Source organism: Opisthorchis viverrini (assembly GCF_000715545.1).
Source record: "Opisthorchis viverrini unplaced genomic scaffold opera_v5_278, whole genome shotgun sequence".
Classification (NCBI taxonomy): Eukaryota; Metazoa; Platyhelminthes; class Trematoda; order Opisthorchiida; family Opisthorchiidae; genus Opisthorchis; species Opisthorchis viverrini.
In genome coordinates, this window is record NW_008751938.1 from 408842 (window position 1) to 435484 (window position 26643).

Consider the following 26643-nt stretch of genomic DNA (forward strand, 5'->3'; position numbering starts at 1 on the left):
CTGTAGACGAGCCGATCAACGTGGTAGATAAATAGATAGGTAGATAGATAAGTCCTGGTGGAGTGGCTACAGATGAAGTTACTTCTCGGACCGGAAAGGCGAGAGCAGCTTTTGCCAACCTCCGGCACTTATGGCACCGACGTGACGTCAGTTTGTCTGTCAGGGGCAACGTTCATAATGCAACGGTGCGATCCATACTGCTTTACGGGTCACAGATGTGGCCTCTACGCGCAATGGACATGCGAGAAATGTCAATGTTTGACCATCGGTGTCTCTGAAGCATTGGCCAGATCTGGTGAGAACATCGAATTAGCAATGCTGAAGTACGCCAGATGGCCTAAAATAGAAGGAAATCTCCCACGATAAACGAATTACTCAAGTTTCATAGATTACGCTGGTTAAGAGATGTACTCCGCAAGCCAGAAAACTGTTTGTGTCTGCGCCGAGAGAAAGCTACCGAAAAGTGGAGTATGTGACCTGGCAACGAAGTGCGAAAACACTATCCAGTAAACTTAATCAAGTCAGCAACTGCCACCTCTCTGAATGGAACTGGTGGGCATCCCCCAATCACTTAGTCAGTGGCGCTCGTGAATCAAAGCTATCGACTTCAATGTGTAGCTGACCAGTTCCCAAAATGATTGAACATGCAATCCTCTTCAATGCTTGGCTGTAACTCCCACACCCTTCCATATTCCCGTGTTTGAAACTGTAGCAGTCGGAACCACCGCAGCCTTGGTACATGGGGTATAGCTGATAAACTGAACTCAACCTTTGATCCGGACTATCGGCGTTGAACAGGAAAGTGGATGGTGGATCTGCATCTCCCTTCAACCCCAGAAGTGTTCGAGTGTATATATTTACCACCATGCGTCTGGTCTCGAAGACTTCCTACTTGTTCTGTTCAAGGATGGAGGTGAATTACCCTGCCAGTGGCTGATTAGACCATTTACGTCCACTTGGACGTAACTGGGATGAGTCGATAAGGCAGTGGATGTGATAAGGAGAAAGCTGCAAGAAAGCTTCCGGCATCATTGATTTTTTGTTGCCCTATGGCGACACGCGAAACCTCGACACATGAACACGAAACGGGATTTAAACAATGCAGAGGCTGCATCCACCACATCCTCACACTCCGCCAGGTGATAGAACAACGAAAACATGAAGGCGACCAACAACAGTGGTGTCCCGTACATTGTGCAAAGTCCTTCGCTCCTTGCAATTCAAGGGGGATCACTGGAGGTTGTGAAGAATTTTACACACTTCGGCAGTTGTATTAATTCTGACGGAGACGCGTCAGCTCATGAATCCGAGGCCTGAATAAACCTTACTAATTTGCGATACTTATGGTGCTGAAAAGGCATACCACTGTGTCTCAATTGTCCTGTATGCCAGGCTACAATAAGGTTTGTGTTGTTATATGGCCCTTGCGGATGATTAACACTATTACCACAACTTTCGGCTTCTCATTTTCGTAAATTACGAGGTGTTCAAGAGTTGGAGTTTAATGGAAAACGTAACGTTATGCTGGTATCTGTGCACTGCAACAGGTTTTCAAGTTTTGCTCCAGTTACACTCTGCATACAGTTAAAGGTTTTTATCACGTAATCTTCGGCGTCTGACACGGATTCTACGTGAAGGCGATTTCAATGATATGAACACAAATCAGTGACATCTAAAGCGCCGTCCATCGGTGATGTATAACTACGTAATCGTAAATTAGGTGTTTATCGGGTAATTAGCATGAGGGGATACAACAATAAATTCTTCGTGAGGTTGTGGTAATAGCAGGAGCCGCAAGAGACGGAGGCTAATCGATGTCAATGGGGTACGTACATTGCTTTTCAAAATTTCTGGCTGAGTGTTCGAAAGTGTAGACGCCTCGGAATGCTTGCGGCAGACTTGCACCACGTAACTCTCTAGTCCATTCCACTTTGCGACTTTAAATATAGTTAAATAAAATGTGGTAGTACGGTAGCGAGGCATCAGTGTCAACGCCGATGCCTCTGATTCTGGCGATGAGGAAGATTAGGATGGTGGTGCTGATGATGATGTAAGTGCTTGCAGCAGAAAACAGCTGATGGGGTGCTGAGCCGTCGAAAAATCACCGCTTCGGCTGCGCGGACGAGCCCCGAGCCGGCTACGGAGTCCACGGGTGTGGTGTGATTGGTCAGCATATGGGCCAATCAGGGGTGAAACCGTTGACCTTGGCATATCCTGCACCATCATGCAGATTTTGGCTTGACCACGTGGGATATCTTGTGATAACATTATAAGCAAAAACACATCTCAGTGCTGGCCAGAGTTGTCCCTTGGCATCTAGGCACTTCGCCTTCGGAAAACAAGATAAATGGTCGTGATCACCGACCGTACAGCTATCCTATAGTGGTAACTGGCTTCGAAGTTCAAAAGCGTGTGGACATTTAATCCTCCTGTGGAAATCCGTTTTTCCATTGTTTTTGAGCGTTGATTCTGTCTTTTTCATCTCAACTACCGGACTGGCCGCCGGTGGGTTACCCCCAGGAACTCCGTTGATGTGGGGCTCCACAGATCGTTGTCATGGACAACAAGATGTGATACCTGTGACTACTCCGTTTCTGTCCTGCTCTTCTTAAAAGAAATCTCCAAAGGTCGTATGACTGAGGGCCACATGTAAGTCTAAGGGAAAGTTTCGTGGAAAAGACGAACAGCACTGTCACAATGACAGTTCGATTCAGAGGACAATCCCATTCACTAATTCAATCGTGGGCGACTTATGGATTGCCTAGCTCCTCTGAACGGACGGAAAACGGAAATATGGTCAAGATACGGCGTCAGACACTTGCCCATGTGCTTTAATGTAAACACCGCAACAAGAAAGTAGTCAACTGGCGTTCGGCAGCGGGTGCTGCACGGAGGGCTTGAACCTTTGAATGGACACAGACGCCAACTTATTCAGTTCACCAGAACCCTCACTTCGGCCATGCCACGACACCCAGAGGCATATGTTGTGTTACCCACATCACAGAGCCTGCAAAACGTTCCCTCTATCAAGATGCCATAGTCTGAGTCCTGTGATGTTCGGCCTGCAGTTGGTGGAAAAGACGGCTTGTCTAAAATGTGCTCCTTCTTGTTTTAATGGACCATTTTTATAACTGGTTGGACAATGTGTTTTTTGTGGTTATTCGCCGTCGATATCTGTTTCGTTGCGACGATATCCAACTTGTGCCGAAATGATCTGTGCTTTATTCCCAGGCTAGTGACGGCACCGCCTTATTTTTTAACTCCTCCGGTAGCTGCAGAAGAGAATCTGTTGAAGTTTGTTTAATGTGTAATATTATCTCCGCAATAGTACCGTGATGCGAATAAATCGGATTTCTTGGTCCTTTTCGTGGATTGGCACGCGTCGCTCAAGTTCAAAATGCAGATATGCGTAACAGTTGGTACGTTCGGAGATATTAAACATGGACCCCAAGAGTTAGCGGTATCTTATTCTCCCCAGGAGCTTCTGCATCCGGCTCTCCCAACGGCAATGTCATTGAATCTATGCAGTTTAATTTTACACTGTGAAACTGAAGCCACTTTCTACCAGTATTGCAACTTCCTCAACCTCATCGTCACAACCTAGGCCCTTTGTCACCTTCACCATAGACTCAGCTGTCCAAGGCCGCGTGGCCTCAGCAATGTCCCTTAGTTCTGGTGCAGGTTGGTTTGCCGGATCGATGATAAACTGCTGCTTCTCCGAATCCGTTGATCTCGTCCCTTATTTCCCCAAAATCCACACTTATCACGTGCCGGGCAATACGCCATAGTTTTGCCTCCCACCTATATGTTGTTGCCCTCCTTCTTCGAAATTTAGCAGTCTGATCTAACCAGAGGCTTTTCTTCGTTCCTTGAGTTCAGCTACAACGTACCCATCATATGACTTTGTGACTAAAATTCCCGTAAGATTTCTTCCGCAGGTAATCGCTCTTACTAGAACAAGCCAAAATCCGTGTTGATTATCAGAATACGCTTGCACCAACCGCATCCATTTGCAAGTAGGCTTCTAAAAGATGACCTTTGCGGACTACACACCACGATGAAACTTTGCACAGATATAATCCTGTGGCGGCTGCGGACAATAGTGCCCCACCTAAGCGTCATTCAGCCTCGTGAGGCGATCGGTACATACGTGCATGGCACTAGTCTATAAATTGAAAAAATGATTTTGACAGAGTACGTGCAAGGACCATGAAGGTCGGTATTTGTTGGTGTCACTTCTTGTCAGTGTAGGTGGGCTTGTTGACGCATCCTATCTAAGCAGCATGCTTATATTTTACTGGTAAAGTTTTTGTTTTGTTGTGTGGGCATTTCATAACCCTGCGGTTTCTACGGACCTGCTGTGCCTAACACACACCGAGGTGCATTTTATCAAAGCGAATTCTCTTTAATTTTGTATACTGGACGATGGGCGAGCATTCTAAGAAAATGTGATGTATCGAGTGTAACGACCGTTTCGAATTCTTGAGCAACGTGCACCAAGGTTAGCAACCAAACCGGCAAAACTCCGAACGAATGGCTACGCAAATGTGCTGTACTATAAAAAATGAAAGTAGTTACACGGAATACAAAATTACAAACCTCAACGGTTTTCGACAAACGGTGAGGTACTCCAAAAGGCAAGCAAAGCCGATATGGATCAACAGTCAACGCGTGAACGAAACAGCGTCTCAAACTCATGAATTAAAACAATATATAGCTGCCCAAGGATTCGGTACAAAAATAGTATAACCAGAGCGGTAAAAACGACTTGCGTGGTAAAGAAAACGGAAAATATGGATGTCTTGCAAAACTGAAATAAAGTTCAATTCCACCAGTTCAAAAAGTGCGGTCCTTTTGAATTGTTAACCGGGAAGGCAGTCATACAAGATTGGAGGCAATTTTAAATATATATGAAGTTGCAACATCGAGGTTCGCTGAACAGATTATTTGTCACGTTTGAGGGGCTTTATGCACGAAAACGTTACTCTCCTATTTTTGTGGGCGTAATTTGCAGTAAATATCCTGTGGATGTTGTCTCACTTGTAAAAATCACCGCAGAATTGTATAGTATCCTTAAGTTCGAGTTTGTGCTTCATCTCGCAAACTGGTAATAAAATGCAAATCGGTAGTGGTCAATGGCCTTGAAATTTTGCTCACCTAAACAAAATATCATGATCAACACAGTATCAGATCATGCAGCCGGATTAGAATAATTATACAAAATGACCGCACTTTGAAAACCTTGTAGTTTCGTCTAAAATAATTTTGGTTTACTTCTAGTGGGCAGCGTCGGTGGATGTTTTCCTGCCACTAGAGGTATTATATGGTCCAGTCATATACGTTTCCTCGCAGAAATCTCCCTTTTGACACTGCTCAAAAATTTTTGATGCAATTCTTCAGGCTTTTTACTGCAACATAGGTGCAAGGGCAAGATTCTCTAAAGGTCTATTTTCTGAGTTCATTTCTGAAATACATGCTCACGAGAACCACTCCTGTTACACTCAGCCCTTCAAAGCAAAGCTCGCTACCTTATGACCGAAGCGTCGACCCCATCCCAATAAATGGCTTCCGTTTTATTATAACCTGCGACCTGTTCACGTAACGAATAGTGATGACCTAGAAGCATTCTGTAGCCTTTACAGTTTCCACCCTCAAGGAGTATCCACTAAATACCACATACCAAGGATCGTCTGTACACGTAAGCTGTTTATGCCTCCCCAATTATACACGCAGACTGTTTCCGGCAGTTTCAGGGTTCAACTGTGGGATTAAAAACGTGATTGCACGTGTTGTGATAAATTGCTGACCGACCACATGAGACATCACTCTATTCCGAACTCATTCGATGTGTTGGGTAAAGAGACGAGACTTTCATTCATAACGATCTTACGAATCCCAAGGTAGGTAGTGTGCGTTCTAGTATTCTTAGCTGATACATAAAGCAACCATTTGCACCCGAAATCTGTTATTGTACAATTTCTGGCGCTGTTGGTTACGAGTTTTGGTCGTTTACCCCTTTAACTTTTCTGTCATCAAATAGTTTTGACGTCATTTCATACACAGACTGACTTAGCTCAGCATGTGTTCCAAGGTCATTTTATTCAGTGATTGAACAGCATACTGAGAATAGAACATCTCTCCGTTTTAGATCTTTGAAATGGGAATGCAATAAAATTTTGCAGAAAAAGGGGCCAGATTTCATATCTTATCCAAGTTTCAAACACAAGTAGTTGTACCGCCTTCCCCCTGCTTGGAAGGAAGCGATTGTCACGCCAATATACAAAACTGGTGACCGACTATCGCCTGGCAGCTATAGGCCTATAAGCCTCACTAGCGTGCCGTGCAAGGTGATGGAACGCATNCACTCCTGTTACACTCAGCCCTTCAAAGCAAAGCTCGCTACCTTATGACCGAAGCGTCGACCCCATCCCAATAAATGGCTTCCGTTTTATTATAACCTGCGACCTGTTCACGTAACGAATAGTGATGACCTAGAAGCATTCTGTAGCCTTTACAGTTTCCACCCTTAAGGGGTATCCACTAAATACCACATACCAAGGATCGTCTGTACACGTAAGCTGTTTATGCCTCCCCAATTATACACGCAGACTGTTTCCGGCAGTTTCAGGGTTCAACTGTCGGATTAAAAACGTGATTGCACGTGTTGTGATAAATTGCTGACCGACCACATGAGACATCACTCTATTCCGAACTCATTCGATGTGTTGGGTAAAGAGACGAGACTTTCATTCATAACGATCTTACGAATCCCAAGGTAGGTAGTGTGTGTCCCAGTATTCTTAGCTGATATATAAAGCAACCATTTGCACCCGAAATCTGTTATTGTACAATTTCTGGCGCTGCTGTTTACGAGCCTTGGTCGTTTACCTCTTTACCTTTTCTGCCATCAAATAGTTTCGACGTCATTTCATGCACAGACTGACTTAGCTCAGCATGTGTTCCAAGGTCATTTTATTCAGTGATTAAACAGCATTAATGAGAATAGAACATCTCTCCATTTTAGATCTTTGAAATGGGAATGCAATAAAATTTTGCAGAAAAAGGAGCCAGATTTCATATCTTATCCAAGTTTCAAACACAAGTAGTTGTATTCATTTCATTGGGTTCCCCTGAGATACTTTGTACTTCACCCTAGACACCTCGGATCTATGGTGACCCGCAAACAGCCCACTGATTAGTCAAGCTTAAGATACTTTGTACTTCACCCTAGACACCTCGGATCTATGGTGACCCGCAAACAGCCCACTGATAATCTTAGTCAAGCTTAGCGCTTCAGCAACTATTCGGTATGTGATACTGGCTAGCGCCTACAGGGACGCTAACATGGAAGCAACCGCTGTGGAGGAGTCTACAAGTTTGCACTCAGGCTTGTAGGAGCACTCGACAATTTTGCCTGCATCCGCTCAGCTCTGAAGTTCACCGCAGTGCAGCGAGCGGTTGAGGCAGATGGTCCTTGGTGTGCACCTCAAACCATCTCATTTGTATCAGAGATGTATGTCCAGTGCCATTTTGAACGCAGTTACGAAAAACAAAGCAACCACTTACTGGCAATCTCTTCTGTTTCTAGTGGGAAACGTAAAGATAAAAGTGGTTAGGGTGTCATTGTTCTGGTTTGCTTATTCTGAGGGGTATATTTTCATTTGGATTGATTATTTTAAAAAAACAACCGTGGTAGACTTGGGCTTCAGGCAAACAGTCGTGACCATAAAAGTCGGACCCATGTACTCAATAACGTGTCGACTCGGACACGCTTCTGCGAACCTAACCGAGGTTTAGCGGTTCTGGTATCATCAAGGCGGCTCTATTTTAATTGAGCTCCAGCAATTGTTCCACTTAGGATACAGCAAACAGCACCCGTACGGTACATTATAGAATCGGCTTTCCAAACAGCAAAGGAATATGGGCCCTGTAACGGAAGTCTTGCATTTAAAGCTACAATTTAGCACCACCGGCCCATACTCTGAAATCCTGCACCACCGCGTCCGCGGAAACTGGGGGTCAGCCACTGGTTGATGGTAGTGAAAAACGGCAACATAAAGCTCCTGACAGCCTGTTAAATTATTTTCATGCTAAACTGGACGTATTCTGTATAGATGGTTGTCACACACCACGGGAGCAAAGCCCAGTCTGCAGAATTAAAAGCCAAACACCATAACTGGCTGTCATCAGCAGACAGCGATTGCCCTGATTGTTTGCAGACTAAATGCAGATTAGGTGCCAGAGCGTGTAATGTCTCCTGCAGAACGCCGTTTCTTTGAGTGAACAAACCGACAACCCTAAATATACCCTTCTTCTTCACGGTAGTGTGCTGAGCCTTCGAACGCCATCTACAGAAACTGTCTTGGTCACCGGAAAACCGTTCCCGGAGCTCTAAGACCAGGTGGTGAAATGCCTCACCATAGAACACAAAGCTGGCTTCGAGGCAACAATGGCCGTAATACTCGTTTAACTATCCCGATCCGTCTTGCAGACATGTAAGCAAAGGAAAAAGTGCAATATCGGTGAGCAAATTAGTGCCTTGATGCATAACAGCACGCTCTGTTTCAAATAGTGCGTGTGTTTGGCAACTGAAAACGTAAGACCCCCCGGTTCGTAAATCAGCAACTGAAGCTTGCTTTTATTTTTCAAAATGGACAAACCACGCGCATGCACTACCTGTTTGCTCATACGGCTGTGAATATTTATTGTGCAAACAGGGCAACTGGTGTCCCTATCAGTTTATCAGGTACTAAAAGGGTGACAGGATTATGGGGGCATATTCTTCCCGAACTCGGAGCTTTGTGATATAAAACCAGTGGAGACCATCACAGGATTCGCTCTGCATTCTCGACATACCGTTTCGTCTGAAACAGTGCATCGCACTTGGCAAAGTATGTTCCTGCTGTACATCTATGCGCAATCGCACATACTCCTTTTGAGTGGGCGCACAGATGTCACCTTACCCAGCTTCCTACACTGCAGTCAAACTCCGTTAACGGCGACTCACTTGGCTCAATGGAGCACGGGAATATAACGTCTTCCCCAAGGCAGACCAACAAACGATTGTGCCTCTCAGTGGCATCATCTTTTAACAAATAATCCGTCTAGAGTCTCTTGCTGCAAATGGACCGGCGGGATTAAGTGTAGATCAAATTAGAGCTTTAAAGAAACTTTATAATAGGTATATTCACCTGGCTTTTCCCCATCTGAGTCGTTTTCACTCATTCAAATGGGTCACCACTGCTGCGTGCCATACTAAGTGAACGCTTTTAAATATATATTTATTGTGGCGGGACATTTTCAAAAAATGCACCCCCAAAATGAATATGCAGGGGACGGGGCCGAATTCCCTTGCTACTGCATATAATGGCACACCTAGCATCAACGGTTACAAAATATGACGCGGAATTGCCTAGCTATAATTAAAAATGGAAGCGTTTATAAAAATGTTACCCATGGAATCACTGTAACCTCCAAGTTTGCCCTCCCCATCAATGGCTGATAGAAGCGTATCAAACAATTTGGAAACGTGATGCACCCGTAAGAGCTCCTTCCTTCCTTGTGCGTCCGCAGTGTCAAAATCTGGTTTGCAATCTTTGCGCTTACTTTTTATAAGGGATTTGTATGCAATTATCTGGTGGCAACCATAGCCATCTTGAGTAAACCAGTAAACTGGTCACGCTGGTCATCGTGTGTTCGGCTCCAATGAAAAATGGAAAGTTCAAACAGGCTCAAGAACGGGGAGGCGGGAGTTACTCGTTGAATGATCAGTTTGGAATAGGTTAGTCACGAAATGGAAACCCTGGTTCTTGAAGGTTTGCCAAAATGAAATTTAATTTGAAAAAAATGGAAATTTCTACATGATTATGATCTAGAGTGTCTAAAAGGGTTTACAGTGGTGATACCGCAGTTGTGAACAGTGGGAGGTAAGTGGCCCGAAATTGTTTTCGAAGTAGACTGTATATGCGTATGAAACGCGTGGGCACGCGATGAAATGTAAGTGAAATCAAGTTCGAGCATGAAGAAATCTATGGGTTGGATAAGTAATCAAGAAAGGCTGTTGACTCTCTAGCCCTCCGCTGGACATTTTGTTGCACTTTTCTATCGAAATTCAGCCAAAACAGGTAAAGAAAACCTCAAGCTTTGGGACACAATGAATAGAAGTCAAGTATGCAGCACTCAATTTGTGTCAGTATGTAAAGCGCGGCGCATAACGGGAGAAAATGATTACTCTATTAGTCTTTTTCGTTTATTACTGGCAAGTTAGCCCGGAGGGTGGAAATTAGGTGAACTTTGCACACCGAGGTCCCTGTAACGATGAATTTGGTTCCGCACGGCGTCTGTGGAATGCGGCCACCATCTAGTGGCTTGTTAAATGACGCAACTACTATTTCCTGGGGGTCTGCTCGAGGCTGGTTGGTCCACACAAGTCCACATCAAGAGATTGCGTGATTTGAGGTCTTGACATTAATGTCTTTTTGAAGATTGAAGGAAGGAAGCTGCTTCCTGTTGTTTAGCGGTTTGTTTTCTCATGTTGCAGCAAAAAGTTGCATGACTATTTACTTGGTTCGATAAATCTGATTTGATTTGGTGCGTAGTTGGTGCTCGCATGGATAATTCCGTTGACTCGACATAACAATGTTGACTTCGATCAAGTATGTAATATAGCACAAATACCGATCAAGTAACTCGAAAAGCATCAAAACTAGCGTTACAGTTCCAAAAGGGCGTGATTATGGTCAAACCTCCAGAAGCTTCTTTCAAGAGAAACGAAAGGTTTGTATTCAATACTCGAATATAGCTGCCATCTATGCAGTCGAGTCATGAAATCATTACGCTCTACTTTTGTGCAAATTTTCCGCATTAGAAATTTCTTGACTGTTGTTGCTTAAACCCTTGATATCTGAGAATTGCATTAGTCCTTTCTTATGTGGTGATCGTGAATGCTGTCCATTCTACTAGTCCCGCAGAAAACAGTTTCCTTTCAGCATTTACCTGGACCGATTTGCTAAGCCCATGCAAGAGAAAAATAGATCGAAATAGAGAGAAAGGGGTTCGCAATGATGTTCACTCAGGCGAAAAGCTGAAGCCAGAAGAAATAAGTTTCGCAGATTTATCTCTTGATATTTCATAGTAGACCGAAATGGTATATTTACACGCTAAGGGTGAGTCATTAGAAGTCCTTAGATGGGTGGGAAAATCTTCGATGCAATGTCTTATTTTGGTGAGTTACGGTGTGGAAAGTTCCACCATGGGTGGTGCGCGAATTTCGAAGGCAGTAATATCCAAAATGTACAATTTCTCATCAGTATTGAAGGTATATATGAAAGAAGAATAAAGAATGCACTTCACTGAATATCTATCGCTAAAATTCACAGCCAAATAAAAGTAGGCTAAACCGTATATCGTTGCCAAGTACTTTCCACTGAGTCACCCGATCCCTGCATTTTTTCAGCTTCAAGTTCCCATTAAACACCTAAAAATTATGATCACTTTTGAGTTTCCTTTGTGTTGAACTTTACAACTTCGTGTTTTTGAAGCAACAGAGACTTTGAAGAATTTATAGATAGGGACAGGAGCTCTCTGTTGGCTAACAATATTTGTCCTTGAATAATGAAAAAGCTCGCAGCAAATTACCAATACTTTAGGCCCCCCAAACTTTTTCTTGATGATTATACACAGGCTGACACTAAACAAGAAACAGCAAACATTATGAACTTACAAGAAGCGTTTGCACATCTCAGCCGCTTCCAACAATTTTGGATTTGAGAGGTCTTTAGGATACTCAGTTAAGAACTTGTCATTATCCAAATCGGTAGGCCCCAGGAAGTTGTGAAGTATTTTAGTAACGTTTCAGGCTACACCAAGCTATTCCACGCAAAACCCCAGTAGTAAGAGCTGAATACTACTGGAACTAACTACTGAGCAATACACAGTCTTGCCTACAGTAAATAATCCAATCTATCTGATGACAGACATAAAAACACGGATCCTTGCAGATTAATGCGGCATTATGTGACGTACAGTGACAAAACAAGAATATTCCGTGTACGCCGGCCAACATAGATCCAAAAAGTGCGGACGAAGGATGCAGTCGAACTTCTTTCGGAGGTTAAATCAAGTGCGGTAGATCAGACAGTACTTTCCAATGGCTCCGAATGGATAGCAGTGTAGATAAAACAAATCCCCATTGTGACAGAGATTCACTTCTGTTAGCCAATATAACGCTGTTTGACCACCCTTATTGCATCATCTCTCTTTCTGTCGCCGCTAGCAATAAGCTGGTAAGCAACGCGTTTGGTTCTGTTTATTCTGTGAGTAGCCGTGCTCTTACTTCCAGATGATGGCTTGTACAGGGTGAAAGCTTCCACGGACATTTACATGATAGGTAGGAATTCGCACCGCCAGTTTTTTAGATATTCATCTGATTCACCAATAGGAAATTGTTTGCCAAACTGCAGCATCCGCTTGTGCTATCCCCCATCGATTTAGGCTTTAATTACTTGTAAGGTGGATCCACAAGTACGTAACTATCGACATTCATGGCTTAACTGGGTTGTTCAGGAATTCATCTTGCCAGATGCGAGTTACTTCCACGGTCCGCAACTCTAGACCCTAACTAAGCTGTTCGCAACCGGTCGTTTGAGTCGCACATGACAGGGTTGGCGTCAGTAGCGGAGAAGAAATAATCGAACGTGATATTGGTCTGCAAATGTTTCAAGGTTCGAGACATGTTTGTTGCTTCTGAAGCTGTAAAGGCCCTCTGGTTGCACATATCCAGTTGGTTTAAAATACACGGTTCTTGTTATCGGTCTGTACATCACGATTCTACTGACCTAGTTTTGTGTCAATCAAGGGTTTTGCAATAGGTGATGTTTCAGTGTCGAGTACTACTATACCCCCAACGCTTTTGAAAATGTGTTAATGAGATTATGTCTTACGTTACAGAAAGTAGACGAGTCGTTGCATTGTCACCATGATTACCATGGAACACTCCAGGTCCATTATGATAAATAACACGCAAAGTACACTTAAACAAACTTTACTCCGAAGTTTACGTGAAACTCACTTCTTATGTCTGTGCTCAAAATGTTCCACCGGGGTGCTATTTGAGCCTCTCCAGTTCCAACACAGAAGTGACCGATGTGAAACAGAAATATTCTTGCTATGCTGTGGCGGTCTCTATAATGCAGCAGCATGTACCCCAGCTACTATCACACAAGAACCATTCGAAGATGTGTCCTCATCTTACTTTTAGACGATAATCCATGGTAAGCAAGTCCCTCGGAAACCAGAAAGGCAGGGATTTAACTTTTTACGATAGAAAAATGCAGTAGTACAACACGATGGTCTAGACGTAACACAATGGTCATTAGGTTGTTGACAACCCTTCGACAACATGACATTTCACATCAGATTTTAAACACAGCAAACATTTTTACGACATTCCTAGAGCTAATCAATACGATGCTTTCAAAAAATAGTCAATATGATAAAGAAGGCCTTGGTTCTCAAAATCCTTCCAAGTGCTCCGTATGTTCGCATTCTCAGTTTTCCTCCGGGTTGCCCAATTGTCGGTTTGTGAATCAAGAGTTGCACTATCAAATGTGTCAGTAGCCAATATCTTTCGGTACTACTCAAATGAAAAATTCGTTTTATCGGTTGACTTTGGAGGAACTTACCCACTTCGAACGGGTCGACCGAGCAATTTAACAGGAGTAATTTCTTCACACCACTAACACTGTATGAGTAGCTCAGAGGGAGAACAAAATTCACCGGACGAGTGAAACTTCCATGTGGAAAGTCGTTGCCCGGGAGCCAGTCAACTCGTATGACCAAGTGTGGTGGATCCCATGATTAAAGGACGAGCGAAGCCATATCCTGTCTAAGTGTGAGTTAGTCACACCACTGACTGACCGCTCGTGGCTGAAGGTTTAGGTGCCCGAACTCTAGATTTTCCTGAGATGCGCCCTGCTGATGATTCCCAATAAAGATGAAACAGCTGTACAGTACCTCTCGGTTTTTCAGCATAGAGTGGCTTTCCTTCCAGGACGAAATCTCCACTAAATTTCCCAAATGTCCGCATACTACCACTGACCAAACAATCGGATGGGAGAAGTGAGTGTAAAAAGATTTGGACAGGGGTTGTTTAACCCTTTTGAGCCATTTACTTAATGGATATTTTTACCCTGGGGTCGAGTTAGAATTGAGGCTTGCTAATATTTGTTGGTGAAATTTCTAAACCTGAGATAGGATCACATGGGACCTTTGTATCCAGTTGCACCGGATTTTTGAAAATCAAGCCTAAAATTTCCACGAGGCTGACATATCTTTATTCGTTAGGATGTATGCCACAACCACACGTTTTAAGCATTTAAATGTGGATCGAAGGCTTTTTGTAATTTTACTATGTCCTCCTGATCAGCATTACATGCGATTTACAGCCACAGTGTTTGCATCGTACGCTCGAACAAGTGCCAGCAGCCCACCAGCTGGTCGGGATAAGATTAGAGACGGTTCATATACACAAAAAATAGTACTAGAATGGGAAAGCGTATGGCGCATCTGTAAGAGATGATAAGATATGCGTTGAGAGTATCTTCATTGGCTCACCGCTAAACTTCCTGGCTTCAGTGATCTCTACTTGATTTCTTTTGCTTCTTTCGGAGCTTTTCAACGCGAATAACCACCACTAGAACTGACCCTACCAAACAAGCTTTTTGTTTTACTCCTATTCACTCCTGCATACTCCATTAACAGTGACGATCTTTATGATCTCACTTTTAAATTGCATTTTCCGGACCTTCTTGGTGATTATCTTTCAACTTTTATCCTTAACTTCCCCTCAGACTACCAGTTTTACTGAGTTTCTACTCTTTGGTCATCACTATCAGCCTGGTTTATATTTTGATAGGATCGGAATAACTTTATCATATCTCTAATTCTATTTCAGCAATGCCTAAACTCCATTTAGTCACTCGAAATATCATATCCATTCGCTTGTCCGGAAAAAAATCCCGGAAATGTTATAAGATGGCGAAGCTGTAGATCACTGCGCATCATCCAATCAATCGAGGATTGATGAAATCGCCAGCTTCCATAATCGGGTCACGCAAGCAAGTTCCTGGCCCGGGAAGCCCAGTCAAAGTCTACAGGAAATGGAACGGACCTCAACAGTTGAGGTCATTTGGTTGAGTCATTTGGTTACAGCTGTGGAATGGCCGTCTTAGGAGTGCTCAGTAAACCTTTCACAATAGTACGATTCACTCAGCAGAAAACCCTCAGCCTCCGGAGGTAGAATGTACCTCGAAGGTATCCGAGTCAATGTTACCATTGGCAGAGAAATGTGTACATGAATGTTGCGGATTAGGCAATAGGACTGGGGAAGCGCCTACAAATTGAATGACTTTCTGAACAGTCGAGCTGACATTGGTTCACCGCTCTGCTTGCGTTGCAGCCCATCAATTTATGTCATAATCGTGAAAACCACTTCCCCAGATGTCTACGAACATTCACAGTCAAAATAAGTAGTAAATCACACGGTTTTTGGTGCGATATTTCTAGTCCCCTTTTCATTGTTGCTACGCTGACTAATAAATGTTTTCTTTCTCCAGCAACGCAAATGCTACTTTTGGAGGTCTGTCGGCACGCTTTATCCAGTAAAAATTCAAGAGTAATGCAATCAATTTTTTTTATAATGCAGAAAAATAGTCATAAATCTTCCACTGTTTTCGTTGGGCCCTCGTCAATTCGTCAACTGTAAAACGTGGGTGCTTGTATAAGAACCTGCTTACACAGGATTGTGATCCGTCGGTTCCCTGAGGCATGATGCAACTACTTGATTTACTGTCGCAAATAAAACCTTCTCCGGCGTTGAATTGTGCCTGCGACCGGGTACGTATCCCACTTTAAATTTTACAAGGCGACACCTTGCGAATAGGGGTAGACCGCATAGAGAAGGGGCTCACCATGTATTCAGAAAATATCTGCACTTCACCGTGAAACCAGGTAGGTACATCTGTTATTCCGCGCTGCTGTACTGCGACAAGGTCGCAACCACGATTGACTGCAGCCAGACCGATAACACAGTAGAAGAATCAACAAACCTTTGCGACTAAATGGCACCAAAGTCATTGTGCGCTCGAAACCCACAAAACATCACGATACATAACGATCAGTAACAACCATATGAATGAAAAATCATGAAAGGCCTTTGTTTTTCGGAGGATATGTGTACAAAAAGCACAAAACGAAGACACTTGCACCTTGTGTACTAGACGTGTAAATCAAATTCTATCATAAATGTCAAAGATGAAAGGTCAATATTGTCGACAGCAGGCTTGACGTATGATCAGTGTCATTAAAGAAACACTCAGTTGCCTTCCTAGCATGTAATTCCAATTACACAAGCCTCTGGACATCACCGGCTGGATGTAGGAACCCAAAAACTACAATAAATGGTATCGTGCCGATTGGTACTTCACAAATTGTATCTACTGGTTTAGCCACGGAGATGTCACAAGTAGTTCACGACTAACTGACTTCGTAATGTCTTTAAATTGTGCTGGAAACGTACATAATTCTCGGGTATTTTTTCACGAGGTGCATCACAAAGTACTCATGAAAAATGTCGAACTAACTAACTGTCTCTGGAATGATTAAAATGTTGAGACCTTAATACCGCAAATTCGCTCGTTGCGCTAAAGCCAAAACAATGTAAGTAATTGTGGCTTCAACGCAACTACAAATCGATAAGCAAGTATCAGTTTATGTGTTAAAAGTTCTCATATATTCGCAGGACGCTAAATCTACCATCCCGTGAAGAAGGACAGATTTTGCCATCCACACACGCAATTTGTACTCCTTGCAGAAGCGTTGATTAGGCTTATTGAAAAAAACGAATCCACGTTAACAGGGAAGCCGATGGCTCATTAATTTACGACGATGGATAAGCGAAACGGCAAGTCCAATGCGCACGAAAATTAACGGTTTAAGTAAATCCCAACAAAATGTTGATCGTTTTAGGTAATATTAAGTTTCTTAAGGACATTTAGGAGCACCTTAATTCTGCTTGAAAAGCCTTTCAGGGCGCTTAGCAGCTGTTAATGTTTCGGCGCTTTATACAAAACATCTCCACCCTCCGGTTTAATTACGTAGGTGCAGTTGTCACTTATTTACTAAGGACAACAATATTCGTCATTAACTTTTCATCTTCAAGACTACTTAAATTACCCCCAATGTTCCCATATGTATTTCAAGTCATACCGTAAATACCGATGTCTATTAAAATGACAGATAAAGATGAATGATGTGGTATATGCCCAAAGTTCATTTGAACAACGTAGGCAGAAACGACACAAATGACAGCTCCCTCAGCAATGTTACTTATGCCCATGTAATTGTAGAAGTACTTTGTGATGGATACTGCAGGTCACGAAAGAGCGTGGCGCCTGAATTCAACTTGCTGCTGTCCAGGAAAATTTGTCACGCCAGGCCTGTGTGTTGGGACGCCGGTCTCTCCTGCACCAAAACAGTTGTAACTACACACAGTACAACAGGACTTCACTGTTCTCCCTGGAATTCTGAAGCCCCACACTACAACATCCACGGCTTGTACAGTAACATGAACTTAGTTCAGCGTCTTTTATTAATTTGCACCCCATATGTTTTATCGCTCGTGAAAACGTAAAAATCTAGCGAATTCACAAATCTCCATATTGATAGTTGCTCCATACATCAGTGCCTGTTTTTCGGAGTCAGGTTTTGTGTTTACCCTGATTCCTTCTTTGTATTCTCCACGTATCGTCCTCCGAATGCCGTCCGCCTGGTTTTCAATATCTCGTTTCAAATCATCCTTTCATCCGATTGCTAAGTATCTTTATTTTGTACATAAGTCACCTACTGATAACGATGAGAGCTCACCTTTTCTCATTAAATGCCAGCCTCAAACATACTGAAATCCGATGTCCTTGCTGTAGGTTGTAGCCTCAGACACAAGCTCCACAATTATGTTTTCTATCGCAGGTAGACGACACACAATCACTAAATGGCTAAGTTAGTTAAGTTAGTTAATTTCCAAACCGGACTTCTCGTCCGCGAAGATAGCCCAGCACAGATTCTGACCTTCGTCCGCATGGCAGGTGCATTGGCGGAGCTTACTAAACTCGGCTTGGCAGCATGCGACCGGCGGAGTGGGTGTGAAGTTTTTCACGCCAGGGACGTTGCCATTGGCTGGACAGAACGAACACGTGAATGGTCATGTTTGGCCATTCAGCTGTCCTATATATTTATGCAGAAGCTCTGTCTTTTGTCATGACAATACAGCCGTGTCCCGGGTTCTCTGTATTCTCCTTATGGGTAGTCTGGCTTTTGTCATGACAATACAGCCGTGTCCCGGGTTCTCTGTATTCTCCTTATGGCGTAGTCTGGCAGGCTCATTTCAGGTGTACTAGACAGCTACCCACGACACAACACCCCTTAAGAGGAAACCAAAGTAGTTATTATTTTTCTGCTTCACAATCTACCCTTTCTTTGCGAATTGTCATCTCTTTCTGTTGCGCACCTCCAACCATTTCGACTAGGGCTCTTCGCCCCCGACCATTGTAAGCAATCCTATCTAAGCCTCTAGATTCATTTGGTAATTTCTCTGTTTTCCCCTAATTTTACTCCAGAACTCACCCTAATCATAATTTGTCTCTTAAGTCCTTCCTCACTTTTACGCTGTGGTTTCACATGTTTCGTGATGTTGTTCATTTAACCGGAACAATCACGTCTTACTTCCATCAATCTTATTTTGTCTAGAGCTTTCTACTGATCACACAGCCACTTGATCCGAGGAGAAAGAGCCTCCTGAATATCCAGTAATATGGGCTCATGCCACAGTCTCCAGAAAGCGGGTTTCTCAGGTGATTTTCGGGAATCCAGGAAAACCTTGTGCATTCTGTCAACTGCTCTTCCTCACCTGGTGATCTGCCTCTTCTGAAAGCTCCTACCTTTAATGTGTCACAACAATCGCCGAGATAATTGCTAAGACGAAGTCGACTTTATCGTTCCAGCCTCACTATTTACCTCCGAACTGATCCAGGCCTCTCAGTCCAACCTTATCAGGTTTTCTTTTTACGTTACCAGTCCCGATTATTCTATCTCTCATTCCCCATAAACCAGCCGTCTTTGAAATCCTTTCCCACTCTCCGAATCGTCAAGGCCCTCACGGTTTCCGGACTCGAGTTCCTCCATCCATTCGTACAAGTCTTTAATGAAATTTACAGACCTGCAACATTCAAAAGACATTTGTTTTTGGATCTTACGTCCCATTGGCTGCTTCCTGGTTTTACCAAGTCGACATAGGCATCATCATAGAGGGTCCCCTACCATGGAGTTTTTCTTTCTCAAGTAAATTAGTTTTGTGAATAGTGAGGAGAACCAGGAAACCAGCAATATTCTTACTTGATTGTTTATATTACCAGCCCTGTAGTTACCATCATCAGATACCCAATTTTTGTAGTTAATATTACCATGTTCGGAAATCTCGCTTATGGAATACACTTCACGATAGCACAGTCAGGCAAGGCAGCAAACGTAGGCTGCGCACAAGCTTTATACAGAAAATACCAAACGACCACAAAGCTGGGTGAATCATCCTGAATCATCCCATTCATTCATTTGTTCATTTATTCATTCACCAATGGTTGGCTGGCATCTGCTTCTAAATTTGGGTATCACATCGAAATAGGCTGATGGGCACTTACACACAATGAACACTGCCACATACGTTTTTACTCTGAGATGCACGCGCATCCACCTGTACCCGGTGTAGACTCGAGGGAATAAGACCACAGGCTAACAGAGGTGGACAGTTCCACAACTATTTACACAACTGTTTGTCCATATTTTTTGTTCATACATGCATACTTACGTTCATTCATTCGTTATTTTGTTTGTTCCTTCATCCTCCCATTCAGTAATCCGTTCGTTTTTTTCGTTCATTCCTTTGGTCGTTTGTTCGCTCATTCAGTTAGTTATTCGGTTATTTATTCATTCGAATGGAAATTCCGTTTTCATTCCTCATCTGAGGGCGTTACCTTCACGAAGTTTGTCTCGAAATCCCAGCATGCATGTTCCACGCCTATTGAAATCCACCTAGTGAGCACTCATCTTTAATTTTCCACCAAACTATTCCCAATTTCCTGTCGGAAGAATCGTCATACTAGTCAAGCTGAAGGCGTAAGTGGTTGCTTTCTGCTGCTGGGACCATAAATGTTCGCATCTTCTACCTGGGGCTGTGTTCTCAGAATAAATATATGTAGAATTATGGAGCCTCGTACGGGCTCTCATATGCTATATTCATACCACAATACTTGGTAGACCAACAGAACTACTGAAATAGACTGTAGCAAGCTAATAGACCTCGCTCTCTTCTCAGTAGTTGTGAACGGTCCCTTTATTTTGTTATTTTGTTTGCCTACATTAATTCACCGAAAACTGTGCGTTAACCCAGAAAAAATCCGCCGGCTACTTGTCCATCCAGTCAACTTTTAGTATGCGGCGCTTTGCAACTACAAGGAAATGCACAACCAGAAATAACTGTACCCCGCCCAACCCAGCAGGTTTGCAGCCTTCTGGCGTAAGGAGTTTTACTTTACATATTATCGGCCCAAACCTATTCTATCCCTATACATTTGTTTGTAACACACTACTCATAAGGTTGCTGAAGACTCCTCGACAGCCCACGACAGGTTTCGCGCTTCTTGAGGCTCATCAGGTAGGCGCGGTCCCCGAGTTTCGGTCAACACTATGTTCTAATTGAAACCAAATCGCACGAAATTAGTGAAATACACTCCTTCGCAAGTTAATTTGGTTTTTCGAGATGCTCACCTGGAAGCTGGCTGAACCTCTCGGTTTTGATGTTTCCAGGCAACTGAATGTGCTGCGCCCGGCCGCCTCCTGTTTCAGCCTAGAAACGTCACAAACGAGAGATTCATCTGGGTTCCAGCTGAGACTCTCGCGAAACCAGTCGTGGGCTGTCGAGGAGTTTTCAGTAAACTTATGAGTAGTTCATTACAAAGAATATATACGTATCGCGATATCTTGAATATCGTAGCAACTGAAACACGAGGCGGCCTGGTGCAGCCCATTCAGTTGCCTAAAAACATAAAAACCGAGAGATTAAACTGGGTTCCGGGTGAGTCTCTCGCAAAATCAAATTGATTTGCGAATGAGTGTATTTCGCTATGTTACTCCTGTTTACTCTTTATCACAGAATTGAGGTTCGACCCGTTTCACACCCACGAAACTGGGCCTCAATGAATTGATGATATATCGCTTTCAGGATGTGAAAAGTGTACTGTCTTATGACGAAAATCTGCTTTTATTAGGAACGCAAAACTGTGTACCACCTTAACTACACCACACTGGAATGAACCGAACCGATCGTTGTGATTGTCAGTCGAGATCTAATCCGAAAGATAAATACTACATGATCCGTATAATTTCAACCGCTTCGCGCGTTGTACTGGCATTGGGTAGTGACAGTTCAGTTCGATCAACCGAACCTGTCTGATTTTCACAGCTTGGTGAAGAACGCCGTTTCACGGACAGTCAACCCATAAAATATCACTTTTGCTTATTGGTTGTTCGTTAATTAAGACAAACAATTCAGCGGACAGGAATGATGCCTGAAGGGCGTTTCTTTCGTGCAGTTGGTGAATCCAGACAGCAACTATTTAGTGAAAATGAATGTCCGCGAGTCGTGCTTTATGTGGCATGCTAACCTATAAGTGTTTGCCATATTCTAGATGGGTGACGTATGTTTAGGCTAATTTTTCTCACTTAAACCAACTCCTAACCAGGTCTTTCAATGGCTGTGATGAGGCAAACATCAGGATGCCAGTGGAAGAAGTCATGAAACCAAAGCATCTTGTAGTAAACCGGCTTTTTGTTATTCTAGCACTAAAATGTGTTATTGTGGAATGTTCGGTTTTCCGCGTTTGTAGAATGAGATGTTTCAGTTTCATGCTTATGTGTGTATGTTGTTATTCAGCTAGTAGACGGTGCGGAAATATGATGAATTTAATGTAGTGGATTCTTCGGGGTAGCTGATAAGCACACAGGAGACTGTTATATTCAATGCCACAGTTGTAAATTCCTTCGTCATTAGAGAAGCCAGTTATGAAAAGTTTCTTGGAGTATGCTTACGTAGCGGAAGATTGTATGCTGAGTATTACTAGAATGATACACGGGTGTTCATTTGCACTAAAATTCCGATGAACTGCATTATAACGTTGGGGTTCAGATGTATCCAGCTTTGTACCTCAATGCTGCGCATATGTGCGGAGTCGTGTTAAAACCAGCCTAAGCCCTCCATTTTATCTTTTTTCTTGACGGATTTCGTTGCCGTTTGAAGTACAGTGAATGGTTTGTCTCCGCTGGTGACTTTTCGATTTCACCCCAAACGATACTGGCTGGAACCATCAAAGTGCTCACTCAATATCCTTACTTCCTTTCTCCCTAGTTTATTGACTACGGGTAAGTTTCACCGGTAAATCGTACAAACAACACAGCTTAAACAATTGATTCGTCTTTCAGCGATGAACTAGGATCACTGATAGAATAAATCAGTGGAAGAATCTTCTCCTTAATAACTACACAAGTTTCTCGGTGTAGGGGTGGATTAGTGATCCAGAAAGTTCCTGTGGTTATTTTCAGCGTCAAACACTCATCTGGTAATAACATGAGACCCCGAGAAATTCCGCCAAATCTCTAGTTTTAGATATTTAATAAAAACAAAGGTGGGAAATTTCGGTGCAATTCCTCTGCCTTTCTGCAGCACGAAGTTGATTTAAAAATAATTGTCAGTCTCAACCGGCCGATAACCACATGTACTGGTGCAAAATACGATTCACGATTATTCAGGAACTAGGTCTATCTGATGGCCTGCAACATGGGTAGAACCGGAATCAAACTGCTCACTAGCCTGTCAGCTCTGTGAGTATTAATAAAATACAAACGGTTGTTGACAAAGAAGTTTGAAACACGCGGGCAACCTTACTCTTCATTGATCTACTTGATTTGCTATACCAGGTCCAGATAGTAAAATTACACGAAGCCCGTATCAACAAAAGAGCTTGCTGTGAAACAGAATAGAGGATAAATAGCAAAAAATGGTAAACCAAAATATAAATACAGTCAGAAGCATCAGTCGTCATGACCCCGACTAAACTCGGAACTACGACAACAACCATCCGAACCTTCAGAAACTAAGCTTATTCAAGTGAGCCGAAACATGTCATTACGCAATGGAATCCAAGTTTTAAAAAATGAAAACATCCATACAGTCTTTCCAAAGAACAATTACCCAAGAACCCTTGTTTTCAAGATGCAACTGAACCCACTCAACATTATGTAGACACGCAAAGAGACTTACAGTGCTGTACACCAGGAACACTTTGGAAATCACTGCAAGTACATTGGAGCCAACGTACACACTCAAAAGGAAAATGTCAAAACCGGGGGGAAACCAGATACCAACAAAAAGAATAATGTTACCTACAAAATTCAATATAAGAAATGTGACGAACACCATCTGGAGCAAACGGGAAGGAACCTATCGATCCACCTCTGCAGCAAAAGGATATCCAAAACCGGCCATTTGCGAGCTGCAAAAGGAATCAAATAAGAGGCCAATAGAACTGGAATGAAAACGTTTAGACTCAAGTGATAAATAATTGAAATGTTTTACTTACAACAGAGACCAGCAAACTCAAGAACCGAAATAGTGAGAACGCTGAAGGCAGTCCAAGGAAAAAGTCGCAAAGTTGGAATGAACCGATCTAAAAAAAACACAAAAATTACTAAAACTGGTAGGTAAACACAACCAATCGAGTAAAAATGGCGTGCCGCGAAGCAAAACAGGTTGCAGACGCAATAATTAGAACAGGAAAGAATGAGTGGAAACGACAGTAGGTAGCAAACCGATCGAACCCAGGAAATTCGGACCAGAACACAAAGTAGATCGCAAATCGATCAACCAGACTCCACACAAAATGCCCTATAAACAGTCAATCACGATAAAGCTATAAAATTTGAGGCCGAAAAAAGGATAATATCCACATACCTGTGAACTGATAATATTTTATCTGGTGCTGTCAAAACTTTTGTAATTTATTCGCCAAGTCTGATGGCATTCACCTGATCCACCGCCACCCTAAATGAATAGAACTGAGGTTCTTCAAGTTTCCTCACAAATTTTTGTGGTTAATATTTCTATGTAGAAGGAGAGTCGGGGATGCATACGTGTGCACTCTTGTGCAAAAATGCTGTTATTAATCAAACACTCGCATCACTGAGAATTTTTTCCTTGTTTCACAAACAACATGCTTTTTCGAATGTGGTCACTTTGAAGCATTATTTCCTGGCAGTCAAGTGCAATCCATTTGCAAATCCCCGTGAGATTATTCGCATTTATTTGGCGACCTCCGGAGTAAATTATTATTTCTGCTTAAGCAACTATTCACTCATCTATTTAAGTATTTCATTTATTCGGCAGTTTGCTTCTTCATTTCTTTGCTTACAAATTATTCTCGTTCATACTTCGGGGGCGAGATAACCCAGTGGTCAGAGAGCAAATTTACTGACCGAAAGGTCCAACCTCTGCATCTGGACTTCTCATGTCTAGGCTTGGGCAACCTGACAGCATCCCAGCCCTCTTGTTTCCATCGGGTGGCATGGCTCATAGGCACCGAAACGGTGTTACAGCTGAACGGTTTTGATAATTATACTTCGGGGAATTTTATGTTGTTATATTTGCTGGTACCAAAAGCGTAGTATGCCGATCTACCAAACAGATATCACCCTTGAGGTCAAAAAGTCCTTAGCCTAGAGTTTTCACTGTGGCATAACCAGGTATCTATATATAAAAAAGTGGTCTTCAGGCTCCCACTAATGAAGAGTAATAAACTGTGCTCTAGCTTAATATTCTTTGCACCACAGAATGAAATCTGACTTGAAAATCGTTCCTCGAAAAAATGGAAAGCAGCGGTATTTTTCAGGTTTCCACAAAGTGTTCCGCGATCGCTTTACATCTCTTCGTAAGTGCCTTGATTGGGTTCCTGAGTTCGCTGCTAAGTCCCATTCTCTTATTGTTCGTTTTAAAAAGGATTTAGAAAAGTAAGTGTGGGTGATCTGGACGTCTTTTGCAATTTACATGATCTGAGAAAAAAGTTGGCACGTTATTACCAACACGTCGTAGCTCAGTTTGGTGATGTATTTACGCTCAAGCGAAGAATGTGACGAATTTTTGCAAAGCAGCCTTCTGATGGATACCATTTACAAATGCAGCAAACAAAGGTAAACTCTGCAGCCTAATACATCTGCTTCAGGTGTTGGTGGTGCGGGATTTTGTAGAATTCACACTTACATGGCTCTCGTTTGAACAATCGTCCTCATGCCCTGGCGCAGTCATTTTGGTGAGTCCACACCAAAGGGGGGAACAGTGGGCTTGAGTTTCGCTCTTATTAGAGTTCATCAGTAATGCATATCCTTGGCGGTACTGGGGTTTGTACTCCGTGCATCTGACAGGCGGGGTGAGCGTTTTCCCACCACTCCACCAGCACACGCTGCACTCATCCGAATTTTTACGTCCGAACAGGTGAGGATGTTTGCACTCGCCTCACAAATCAGACTTGCGGCCGGCACCTCCACTGGATATGCACTGTTGATGAGAATAAGGGCAAAACTAGAGTCCAGTGCTTACCCCTCTTTGGATTCACCGGAATGATTGCGCCAGGTGAGAAGGACGATTGTTCAAACGAGAGTCATGTGAGTGTGCATTCTAATACATTTGTGTTTGTTGAGCGACTGAAAGAGGATTTTGGCCTAGAAATTGAGCCCAAAGAAAGTGGCCATGAAACCCCTCCTTTATCTATTAAGAACAGTATAAAATCCCTTTTGGGTCAGCCAGAAAACAGTAACTGGACGTTACTTTGTTGGATGAGCTGGGCAATTTAATTGCAAACGTTTCGTCACCAATAGAGATTAAATCATCAGTGCGTTGTTAGGGGGCATAGTGGTACGTATTGATGGGTTATTGGTTATGCACAACCATCTAAGCTATCTGAGCTACCAATATATCTCGCTAGCAGAATAGAAACTGTTGAACACGTGAAGCTCAACAGTACTTGGTAGGTCACTGGAAACTCTATATCTCACCATGGATGTTTTGGATTTGTGGAGTCTTTTTGGAGAATACAAGGTACCGGACAGCATTCAAATCAGTGAGGAGGTTAACACTTACAATCAGTCAACTGATTTAAAATTACAGAAAGTGCGGCTTTTTTTCACAATATTAAGCATAAAGCCCGAATTTCGAAAGCTCTTGGTTATATATTCATACATTTTAGCGCGTTTTCCACCGCTTCAGAAAAAGGCTAAGCGCGTTTTGAAGTTTTTGTTGAGTCTAAATTGATAGCTTTTTCTTCAAACTAATCAGTCCGCTGTTCTTTGGAGCATGTTTTTTTTTCACCTCTAACGTGTGTCAGAATCTTTTTTGGACGTTTCAAGTTAAAAAGCTAGTATGCCCAAAAATATGTGAAATTGCTGAGGAATATTGTGTTAAACACTTATCTTGAACAAACTGGTCAGTCATAG

At 42.9% G+C, this 26643-nt stretch overlaps 2 protein-coding genes across 2 annotated transcripts in view; one reads left to right on the forward strand and one right to left on the reverse strand.

The window, feature by feature from the left end:
- Positions 1-26643, forward strand: part of T265_09493 (hypothetical protein) — a gene marked incomplete at both ends in the record, with an annotated part of 59718 nt that overhangs the window by 14280 nt on the left and 18795 nt on the right. The window lies entirely within an intron of this gene.
- On the reverse strand, positions 4112-25459 carry T265_09492 (hypothetical protein; the record flags this gene model as incomplete). Its single annotated transcript, XM_009175574.1, has 3 exons — positions 4112-4165; positions 23742-23828; positions 25415-25459. 3 exons carry the CDS (start codon positions 25457-25459, stop codon positions 4112-4114), a joined length of 186 nt encoding a protein of 61 aa, XP_009173838.1.